Consider the following 11,760-nt stretch of genomic DNA (forward strand, 5'->3'; position numbering starts at 1 on the left):
CATTCTGTTGTCACACAGAAGTTCATTCACTTGCTTGTGTTACAGTAAAACCTGAACATGGAGCTGTTTTGTTCTGACATCATTAGCTCCTTAAAGCCGCACTAATCAATATTTTTCTATTATCGGTGGATCAAATGACGTATGTGTAACGCAGAAGGTGTCGCCTGGAGCGACACACCCACAGAGGATTACCACCACGCTCTGCTGTTCCCCTCAAGTAATACGGCAATGTTATGTTTACATTTTGTTCTGCTGCCCCCAAGTGGCTCAAATAAAGATAATGAAAATCAATTAATGCAGCTTTAATGTAGTGATGAGGACTTACATGCTAGATCTTGTATTTCAAAACAAAATTTAACCCTGAGTGTTGAGTTAAAATCTGAAGAGAAATGCTAAATATTTGTTCATATTTTCATGTTCATCTTGATACAAATATAAACAGAGTTTAATGTTCTGGAGGCACTGCGCACATATTTGGTACATGCAAACCGGCAAACATGCAACTGAGCTTCAAAGGCCATAATCAGGCCAGAAAAAGCAAAATATATTTTTTTTGGGGGGGGGGGGGATAATGCAGCCAACATGTCAAAAAAGATTTTTTTACAAATCTGTCCAGTCACTCACTAACACAATACAGACATAAATGTTTCCTAAATGAAGGACAAAATTGGACATCCAACCACAGATCATAGTCAATTGGTTATGTTCGGAGACACATTTCAGGTGACCAAAACAGTTCCTCTGCATGTTCAGAAATAGAGTTCCCTTGCCGTCTTCCTCGCCAGGTGCTCAAAGCACATACGCTTTTCCTCCAGCTGTGTCCCTGAGCTTTTCTCGAGTCAGTGAGCGTTCAACAGCCGCCGACAGTCACTCGGAACAGTTTGCTGGCCAGCCTGACTAAGTCATATATATGGACCGGGCTTTTGTCCATGCACATGGCTTTGAACACAGTGTATGGCCTTTGTCTCCATCTGTTGGTACATTGCATGATACATAAGGTCGTAGCAATGTTGATTTTTCAAAGCGGATCCAAACTTATATAACTCTGCCTTGAGACTGTGTTCTCCTCTGGTTTATGTCAGTGGTGCGTGGGGGTATGTAGTTTTTACAATATCTTCCAGTTTGGCCAACTGGTGTGATCGCAACACACCTTCAGCAATGATTTAGTGGTAAATTAAAAGGTAGGTTAAAAAAAACAAACTATTTCCAGTCAGAGATCTACGTAAGGCAAACAACCAAAAATATATTATTCAAAGAAGCATGAATTATATAATTCCTTCAAGACGAAGTGAAACATTTTGGGAAATATGCTAATTCACTTAATTTCCGAGAGTTAGATGAGAAGGTCGGTATCAATCTTGAGTTTGTGCGTTAAATATGGAGCTTCAGCTGTGGTTAGTCTAGTTTAGCATGCTAAGCTGAGTAGTTAGGGCATGTTACTCCCCCTTAACACCACAAATGCTAGCACGATCGGTATGAAATAGCTCAACAACTATTGGCTTGATTGGCATGAACATTTCTGCAGACATTCATGGTCTTCAGAGGATGAAGCCTACTGATTTTGGAGGTTCTCGCATGTTTGCTCTAGCGCCACCATGACGTTGATATTTCCGTTTTTTTAGCGAAGTGTCTCGACAACTATTAGATGGATTGCCATTGCATTTGGTGCAGACATTCATGTTGCCCTGAGGAGGAATTGTAACCTCTTTGGTGATCCCAATCTTTTCATCTAGCGCCGTCATCAGGTCAAAATTTCAATTTGTCCAGCACTTTACTTTGGTTTATGACCAAATACTTGCAGAGCATATTCCCATCAGCCTCAGTGGTACTTTGTGTTTATTATTGCTAATTAGCAAATGTTAGCATTCTAACGTGCAAAACTAAGATGTTGATCTTGATAAACATTATACTTGCTGAACATTAGCCTGTTAGCATTGTCATTGTGAGCATGCTGGTATATTGATGTTAGCATCTAGCTCAAAGCACCGCTGTGGTACAGACTCACAGAGCTGCTAGCATGGCTAGCATGACTCTTGGTCTTGTTATATTTCTGTTTGTGTATGGGTTAACCTTTAAATGCATACCTCTGGTCAGAAGTGACCCAGGATTAAGCACTAAACTCCCTGTTATTGCTCAAACTATTTGTTTTTAATAATGTTCTGGTGTTAAAAACGATTAAAAGCATTGTTTTTCTCTAAAATGTTTATAGGGTTGCAAGAGATTTGAGGTATGCAAGAGTGATACATTTTTTATTCATGGTATGCTGGATGCAAAAATACATTTTTTTGTGTGTTTGTTATTGTTCAGAAAAGTTTACATGATTTTAATATATGGCTTCATTTGCATTATATCATTTGCACTAAAGACCTGAGGTATGTAGATATGTTTGCAAAGCCACCCATGCATTTCGGGGTTAAACAGATGCAACGTGTTAATGAGTGAGCTTTGGAGTTGTCGGTAGGCGTATCTATTTTAACTTTAGACAGAGCCAGGCTCGCTGTTTCCACCCGCCTCCGGTCGTCATGCTAAGCTAGGCTAACCACATCCTGACTCCAGCTCCAAACATGCACGAGAGTGGTTTTCTCATCTAACTCATACAAAGGAAACCAATAGCATAGGACTATTTTCTCATATCATTCTAATCGTTTGCGTACTATTTGCTTAAATTTCTACATTAAACTATTTCGCTCATAATGATGAACTCTAAAGAGTTGAGTAAACTGTTAACTAAAGAAAATGTGGGTTTTGTGAGTCAATAGCTTGGTTTATCCTCCTCTCACTCCATTGATCTACTTTTGGCTTGTAGTCTTGAATGACTGGCAGCATCATATTTTGGGAGCAGCAGTGACTTAATAGGGCTTCCTCCCACTCAGTAGCTCCTGGTGTGTCTCTGGACAGTCTGTTCACCCAGAGTGGTGGGAGGAGGACTCGAGATTTAGAAGTAGCTGCAGCAGCCCGACTTCTCCTTCTGCGCTTCGATGTATTCATGAATCTGGAACTTGGGTTCATTGGGATGCTGGACCGCCCGGTGCTTCAGCTCCCTGAGGAGCAGAACCAGAGACATCACACGGTTTAGAAAGCAAATACAGATTTCACTCAACGATCTGTGAAGGCTGCTGCGTAAGCTGCGTCGCTGTGCCTGCTGAGCTGCTGACCAAAGATTTCATTTAACACTGTTAGGAGGACAGTCACTTTTGTCCCTGGAAGCAGTAACATGGAAAAACTATGAGGGGGTGGATAAGGAATGGTTCAGTCTAAACAGCTCAGCAGTTTAAGACGATGAGTAATGTAAATGAATAATGAATGAGATCGATGTATATTACTAGATGTGGTGTCATGTTATTTACCCAATCTTTCCATATGTAAATGAAAATAATTGTTTTAATCCTATGAAAAATCTATTATTAATTTTGTCGCGTCTTTGCTGTATAACATTCTTCATATTTACCATATCAATAAGCATTTTATGTTTTACTGATATAAATCAATGTGATCATTGGCATTGCGGTTTAAAATAGTGGTCTGAAATATTTCCAGGTGCAAATTAAAGATATTTTAAGAAATCATTAATCATTATTTTGGCATATATTTCATTAGGTGGATACATTAATGTGTTGAAATATATTGAAGTTGTTTTTTTTTATAGGTTTTCTGCATGAAGTAAGGGACTTTTAAGGGGGGGAAAAATTTGCAATTAAAATATCAAATAAAGCCCTTCATCAATCCCTTCAAGGAAGGAACACAAATTCAGGGGTTCACTCCAAATTTTAGGGTTAATTCATGGATTATAATATCCCATTAAAGTGTACAAAACAGCATTTCATTAAATGGCTTGATAAATGGGTTGAAACCACAGTCTGTGGTTGAAACAGCCTGTAAAACATGAATAATGATATATTACAATAACAGTTATCATAATGATGATTTCAGTCATCATCATCAGTAAAAATATGTGACAGCTAATGTCTGTAAGTGACTACATGTGTATTAACCCCTTTAGAGATATTTTTCCAAATAGAGTTTGACATATTATTGTATTAGCAGCTGCTTATTGCTTGTTATTCTCTGTGCTGAACACCAAACAGCTGAAAGGAATAGTTCAGGCCAGCTGAGTGCACAGCAGAGTGTACAGTGCTTCGTACTTGGCCACAGCAGTGAAGGCCAGCTCGACGTTGACTCCCGTCTTGGCGCTTGTCTCCATGAAGGGAACCGAGTACTCCTGCAGACACGAAGAGGAGCCAAACAACGGTGACCAGCAGGGTAAACCACGTCACTTATGGTCGCACAGCTGTGGATGAAATACTCACTCTGGCCAGCCTCTCTCCTTCGTCTCTCCTGATCGCCCTGTCACCGCTCATGTCAGCCTGAGAGAGAGAGAGAGAGAGAGAGATGCAGAGACAGTATGGTAAGAATAGGTCCCCTGGAAAAAGACTCTACTGTACACTTTGTGGTCTTGTGTGTCTTGCAATATTTAAATATTTAAAAAACAAACATGCGTGATAAACTTTTTAAGACTTCAGACTTCTTACAGGATGCTTAGAGCACAAATACGCGTGGTGTCACTCTTTAAAAATACATTTTAAGGTGCCCTGTGGAGGTTTCCAGTAAGCAGTATTAATTAATTATAATTCCCCATAATACATTTATTTTTGCTGGCACATTGCTACGTTGCTTAATGAGTTTACTGCCGCCTACTGTCAAACAGTGGAATGGCGTGAAACCACATAACCCGCCTCTTTCATTTGATAGACATAGCGGTTATATTAACCATCACATTGGGTAATTTTAGGTGGAGGTCTAGGTAGCGACTGATTATGGCAATAACAGTAAAAACTGTCAGTTAAACCAGTCAGTGTAGATTTAATGGGCATGAACGGTTGCCTGGTGATAATTCCCTGTGGGGTTTGTCACCATGAGCAACAGCTGTCACATCACACACGGTCATTTGACCCATAGTTAATATACAAATATTGATGATTGTTGCGGCTTTGACTCTCTTCTATTCATTTTCGTATTGTGTAAATGTGCGTCCTCGGATATTTCAATACACAAACCAAGCTCCTGCTAATTGGTAGTTCTTTATTATAACATGCATATGATTTATAATTATATTATACCATATCTTCTTTTAGTAAATTCAATCAATATCACAAACATGTATTGCATATCTGCTACTGCAAGGGGCCACAGTCACATCCCTTTCTATTTACTTAAGACTCTTTCCTTCACTTGCGGAGCCTCTCAAACTATTCCCTCTCACCTTGTTGCCCAGCAACATGATGACTACATCGCTCTGTGCATACTCATGGACTTCTGTTAACCATGCCTGCAACAAGAGTGACAGACAGACAGACAGACACAGGAATACACAGACAATCCAACAAAACAAAGAGAAAGTGTGTTTGTATTAGGCTTAAACTTGGAGGGCAGGTTAATTATAATACACACACACACACACACACACACACACACACACACATATGCATGCACGCACACTCATGTGCATTTGTGCCGACACTATTGATAGTTGACCCACAGTTCATTGTATACTCTCTTTGGCTTTACTGATTTTAGTTAAAGGCCATTTCCTCCTGCTGACCCGCTCATTCCCATATCTTTCCAGGCTGTAGACATATCCCAGACTTACCCTAATGTTGTCAAAGGAGGTTTTGCTGGTGATGTCATACAGCAGGAGCAAAGCTTTAGAGATAGAACCAAAAATAAAGAAGATGATAAATGAATCTATATGACAGCAACTTCTGTGGATAAATGTACAGCTGAGAGTCAGATGGAGATCCCGGTGTGTATCCGCCTCACCGTGCGCATCTCTGTAATAGGCATGTGTCACACTTCGAAACCTTTCCTGTCCCGCTGTGTCCCAAATCTGAAAAAGAGAAGGGAGAAAAAAGAAAAAAAAGAAGCTGTACATGGTGATTTGGCCTGGTTCCACTTGGCTAACTCTCTTTTTCAGTTACAACGCTGGCGCCCAAGAGGAAACCAGCCCACGCACTAAAAATAGGCTGCTATTGTGAAAGCACATCAAGTTCTCAGAGGAGCTGATTTACTTACTGACCTGTAGTTTGACCTTCACGTCGTCAACTGTCACCTCTTTATTCTGAGAGAAGCAAACACACACACACACACACAGATTTGAACTGATGCTGGAATTGGCACTGGCCGCACAGATTAAAGAATGATTAAAGGAGCAATTTGCCCAAATTACCAAACAGAAACCTGTGTTTTGAGATTTCTGTGACATCTAAAAGATTCAGCAGCAGCATCTCTTTTGAAGGATCAGTGATACTCGTCCACAGGTCTCACTGTCAACTGTTTTCTTTGGAACTTTGGTTGGATTAAAGGCCCCCGTCACACCAGCATTTATACCGCTCCACAAAAGAGGCATGTTTGTTTTTTGCGGAGCTAACCAGCTAGCTAGTTCATAGAGCTTTTTGTGAGTGTGCTTGGGACTGCGCGAGCATCTTACTGGTTGGCCTGCATGTTAGCTGTTAGCTTGCCGGCTTACGGTAGTTCACCACCTTGCCTTGAGAGCAGTCCCTTTTGGAGGACTTTTAAGTAGTCGAGTTGGAGTGCTTTTGTTTCCCGAGGAAATCAGAAGCAGGTGTCCTATGAATTATCCAGATTCTTTTGTAATTTTGCAATGTTGTGAACAAAATAAACTCCATTTGCCTCCATTGTATAGGGATAGGGATGGAGGCGGAGGTCTCGCACAGATATCTCAAAAACTGGGCCAATTAAACCAAAACCATAGATATTATTATTATAATGAACTGACACTTAACTGCATGATTTGTCCTACTGAATTTCACTTCCTGTATGTCCCATATGAAAAAGATATACGCACACGCAAATAGTACATGCACACACACACACACACACACACACACACATACCGTGAATCCAATGCCCACTGTAGCAGAGAAGGAGCCGGGGATGAACTTTCCCTGATCGAACTGCACCAACAGAGACGTCTTTCCCACTCCACTGTCCCCGACCAGGATCGTCTGCAGGAAAACAGGTCAGGTTCAATCGATCAAACCGTCCCGGTGTCAGAATCAGCCTTCGGAAACCTCTCTCTGGCTAAAAACCCTCACCATCATTTTGCCATTTTGAGTTGTGAGTCAGCGTCTGCGTCACGTCGGTGGACGTTTCTGCCTCCAAGCAGCACAAACATTATATTATCTTTCACAAGAGCTTGGCAGTGTCTCGCTATTACAGTGTGACTCACGAGCCGGAGCAGATAACCTTCAAGACAATCCAAGTTAGTCACCAGGGCCATCAGTCAATACTTCATCTTCAATAGGCCTTTCTTTCATTTGTAGCCCACTTAAAAAAAAAGTCGCACTACAGTAAGAGGCCTAACTCTGAGCACGTAATGAACGTTTAGTGATGCTCAAAAGTGGTCTTAAAACGACGTTTACATTATTCCGCTGTTTCGAATGTCCATAGATGATAAGGTGTGTCTAACAGGTGTTCTGAACGGCAACAGACTGTCAGAAACGGTCTTGGCCAAACATCTAGAAGTGGGCCTGTCTTGAATTTCCATTGAATGTCAAATCTGAGGGCACTCTGGTGTTACGGCACCGACATCTGGGGGCTTTTATTGCATGTCCTTCCCCATCTCACACTACCTTAATTTCCTTTCAACTCTGTACCGTTGGCTATCTATATTGGCACTATATATACACAAGAATGTCAAATGTGGTCATAAGGTGTCCAAATTTTGACCCTGTTCTAAAACATCCATAGAAAGTCAGAAGCGCTCTCGGTTGGTTGGATGTCCTCATACAAGACAAAGCAAGGAAGTCAAGCAATCATCAATTAAGCCATGCAGCGGTTCACCTGTGACTCAGTTTTGCCCTTAATGCTTTGCGAGCGATGAAGGCAGAAAGAGGTAGGAGAGGAACGGATTAGACTGGAGAAGCTGGAGCAGCTTTTCTCAACGGTTTTTATAGCCTCCCTTTGATTTCAGCATTTACGGGGATTTTAGAAACTCCCGGGTACGTGTCACGTCTCAGTCGCGGATAGAAATGTGCCTCAACAATCGTCCTCTGAATTTTCATATCGACTCTGCTCAGGCGTCGTCCAGTAACGTCAGCTAGTCATTCTCTCTGTGGAGAGGGAAAGCGCAGCATTTTGAAAGAAGCTGCAGGGTTGCGTAACCTGTGACCCTGCAAAGCGATGCAGTCTTGCAGCGTTGTGCAGCCCACGTTAAAGCACCGTTTAATCCATTCCTTACACTTTTGTGCTTGACAAAATGACAAAAGGCGCCGACCTCCAAGCTCTGTAAATGCCAAGTATCACTCTGACTACAGCACGCTGTGCTACTGACGCATAGGTTTGGCGAACAGTCAGTCGTCAAGGGGTATTTCACACACTGCGGCTGTAAGAAGAGACGCATTCAAAATCATGGATCCCTCAACAATGGATAAAGTGATCAGAAAGGCAAACACAGAGTGGCTTCAACTAAGGAGTATAATATAAACAAACAGCAGGATTGTTATTTGGCCTGATCCTCCTGTGACCTAATGGCGTCTGTTTCCTGTTTAGACATCCCCGTGAGCGTGTAAACATAACACCTGCGTGTGTGTGTGTGTGTGCGAGGACTGAAGCAGCGGAGTGAAACAAGCGGTGGCCCGGTGACGGGGCTCTGACACTGTTTCCGTGGTAACAGGGGTTAACGGGAAGTGATCCTGTCTCACAAAAGCCCCGCTGGAGGCCGGAGGCAATTAAGGGGAAAGCACCGCAGATGTCTGGGAGTTGGACATGGATGATGTATACAGTACAGTGCGCATGTACGCGGTGTGGCGCGTGAGAGAGAGGGAGGGGGAGAGAGAGCATCAGATCTGATTCATCTCCGGGGCTCGTAAGCAGATTTTGCTTTTGTTCCTGATTGAGCCCAGTTGTTCTCACCAAGAAGCTTCCATGGAGGCCACCATGGTAACAGACATGATACGTGGAAGTCCCTTTTCTGTGAGGGAAGTCGAGGGAGCGGAGAGAATCTGGAGTCATGAGGTTCTGCTGATCTCCCCTGCCCAAAGCAATGGGAAAACGTCACTCTCATCTGCCCGGAGAGCATGAAGTCTGTGACGCAGGGGCTGGAACGTAATCTAGCTCGACAGTTTTCATATTGCCACGGATGTGGACTGCTCAATACCCTGCCGCGCAGCTGGGATTTGAAACCACAGAACGGCAGCGGAGCTCCGTAGCTTCCTATATTAAAAGTCAATCCGATGACGCAAATTTATGTCAGTGGCAGTATGTGTATGCCTCCCTGTGTGTGTGTGTGTGTGTGTGTGTGCGTGTGTGCGTGCGTGAATTCTGCAATACGGAATACACTGGTGTGTAATTTCATATCCTGCAAAGCAATATGTATCGTGGCATGGTACAGTTTTAGATAAAATAACCAGATGGGAATTACTGGGTGTTTTGATGTTTTCCAATAAATACCTTAATATTAGTATGAAACAATAAAACAATGCATGGATCACAATAAGTGCTTTAGAAATACTTTGGAAAAAAAAAATAAAATAATGACGTGGAATGATTCACTGTTCATTTGGATTGAGTTAAAACATTCAAATAAGCTCACAAAAGTGTGAGTCAGTTAACTGTAACTGTAAAACATTTTTTTAAATATTTATTTAACTGTCAACAAGTACCATGAAAAGGCCAAAACCAAAACAATCTATATGCCCGAAAGCCTGGTATAGCTTATTCCTCGGTGCCTTACAGCTCCATTGTTAAATGTCAAACACACACTTTAATGAGCTGCATCCTTGAGAAGCCGATTCTTTGAACATGCTGAAACCTAATGCTAGTCCAATGGGCTGCATCCCGTGCGAGTTTGGCAGCCTTATTCTTCCTTGTGCACGCGCACCATGCTATTAGCGGTCAAAAAGAGATACTGTACTTGCGACCCGTTTTAAAAGCAGCATCGATTTGTTTTGGCTAATAAAGGCTGACGAGAGCCGTAAGACTTGAACCCAAACAGTGAAGTCTGCAGGCTGTAAAAACCAAAACAATGAGCTGAAAGATGCTAAAAAAAAAAGAAGAGGAGTGGGGTAATAATTCTCTGTGGTTTTTTTATCACTATGAGTGACCATTTTCACATTGCACACAGTCATTCGATGCATGGTTCACATGAAAACATGCAGCTTTAAAAGGTTGACGACTTCAGTAGGAACCAGTGGGTTTGTGGCTAAGTGCCCCAGACGGCGCAGGGAAGTCAGAAAGCATTGACAGACGCACTAATGCATTCTTTTAATAGGATTTGTTGCCAATAAGAAGAACAGGACACCAGCCTATCCTTTAAAGACCCGTGAAAGATATCATGATAACCAAATCCCAGATCAATGTTACATTGAGTTTAGTAAAAAAAAAAAAATGTTGGGTGGAGCACAGCGTCACCGTGGTTCAACCTCTACCTAAACCAAACAGCACTCAAAGACGCCCCAAGCCGCTACCCCCCCCCCCCCCCCCAGAGAAAAAACAACATAAACAAAATGTAGAGAGAGAGAGAGAGAGAGAGAGAGAGAGAAGGGGCGAACTGGACAGATGGACTTGCTCATGCTGGTCAGCTGAAAGGACAGTTTCTGATTTTTGAAGAGAACAGCTTGCCTTTGCTCTGTAAAGCACCTGCTCCCCTCACAGTACAAGCACTCATACACTCACACACACACACACACACACACACTCTCACACACACACACACACACACACACACACACACACACACACACACACACACACACACACACACACACACACACACGGCTCCCAAAGGCAATTAAAGGCAGCTGGTCAAAGTGCATAATGGTTACATTACAACGGTTCTCGCTAAACTCCCACTAATGACACAAAGTAGTCCCGAGGAGCACAGATCACTCCTCCTAACGATGACTTTAACAGCAGTGGCCTTTTAGCATCGTTTACTTCTGGAACAATCTCTCAGATTGCTGGTGCGCTCCTTTCTCCGTGGCGGCTGATATTGAAAAAAAGAAAAGAAAGTGGGGGCATCGCCGACGAAAAAGGCCAAATTAAGGAGAGGGGAAAGGAGCTGTTTGACCGACGCGGCTCCCCAACGCCGAACTGGAGGCTGCCTCTATCCGGCTAGCCTCATTCCGACACTGCGTTCATGTTAGCTAATTTGTGTTTGGCCGGCCGGGGGGGGGGCCTTACAAACTTTATGTCCGACATTCATACATACATTTTAGCTCGTTTTACTCTCCACCAACTCCCGAAGAACTCCTGCCCCCCTTTTAATACCTTTTCCCCCATAAAAACAGCTGCCTGCCGAAAACAGAGGTCGATGAGAGCGGTGAGAGTCAACCAAAACAGTCAAGTCGCCATACAAACAGTGAGCACCGGGGGGCGCTGCAGAGTCGGGTGGCAATCTCTCCGTGGGTTTGTTACTGTGAGCGACCCCTCTCCTGTCCCACGGTAATTTGAACTTTTACTTGCGATGGAGTTTTTTTTACCCTGCCGTACCGCTGCCTAAGTAAAGGATCTGAACACCACCCCCCCCCCCCCCCACCAACGTGTGCAGCAGGGTGACCTCAACGTCCGCCTCGCTAGCCTCTCCGAGCTTCCATCCGCACCTCACAGTCTCCGTTTCCCAAAGTCCTGTTCACTCACTTTAACGAGGCTCGGCGTGGCCGGAGGTGCACGGCCTCCAACAGGTCTGCTGGGTCCGGCCTTTCGCCTGGGTCCACGTTAAGGTCGTGGGGCAGTGAGTCTCAT

General features: G+C 43.2%; 1 protein-coding gene across 1 annotated transcript; it reads right to left on the reverse strand.

The window, feature by feature from the left end:
• Nucleotides 1-2,935: 2,935 nt before the first annotated feature.
• Nucleotides 2,936-7,031, reverse strand: LOC139303690 (ras-related protein Rab-37-like; the record flags this gene model as incomplete). The annotated part of the gene is made up of 8 exons (XM_070927523.1): nt 2,936-3,041; nt 4,143-4,219; nt 4,308-4,364; nt 5,261-5,326; nt 5,648-5,700; nt 5,818-5,884; nt 6,074-6,115; nt 6,912-7,031. Coding segments are annotated over 8 exons (588 nt in total), but the record flags the coding sequence as incomplete, so codon positions are not given.
• Nucleotides 7,032-11,760: the final 4,729 nt, after the last annotated feature.

Source organism: Enoplosus armatus, chromosome 20, assembly GCF_043641665.1.
Source record: "Enoplosus armatus isolate fEnoArm2 chromosome 20, fEnoArm2.hap1, whole genome shotgun sequence".
Classification (NCBI taxonomy): domain Eukaryota; kingdom Metazoa; phylum Chordata; class Actinopteri; order Centrarchiformes; family Enoplosidae; genus Enoplosus; species Enoplosus armatus.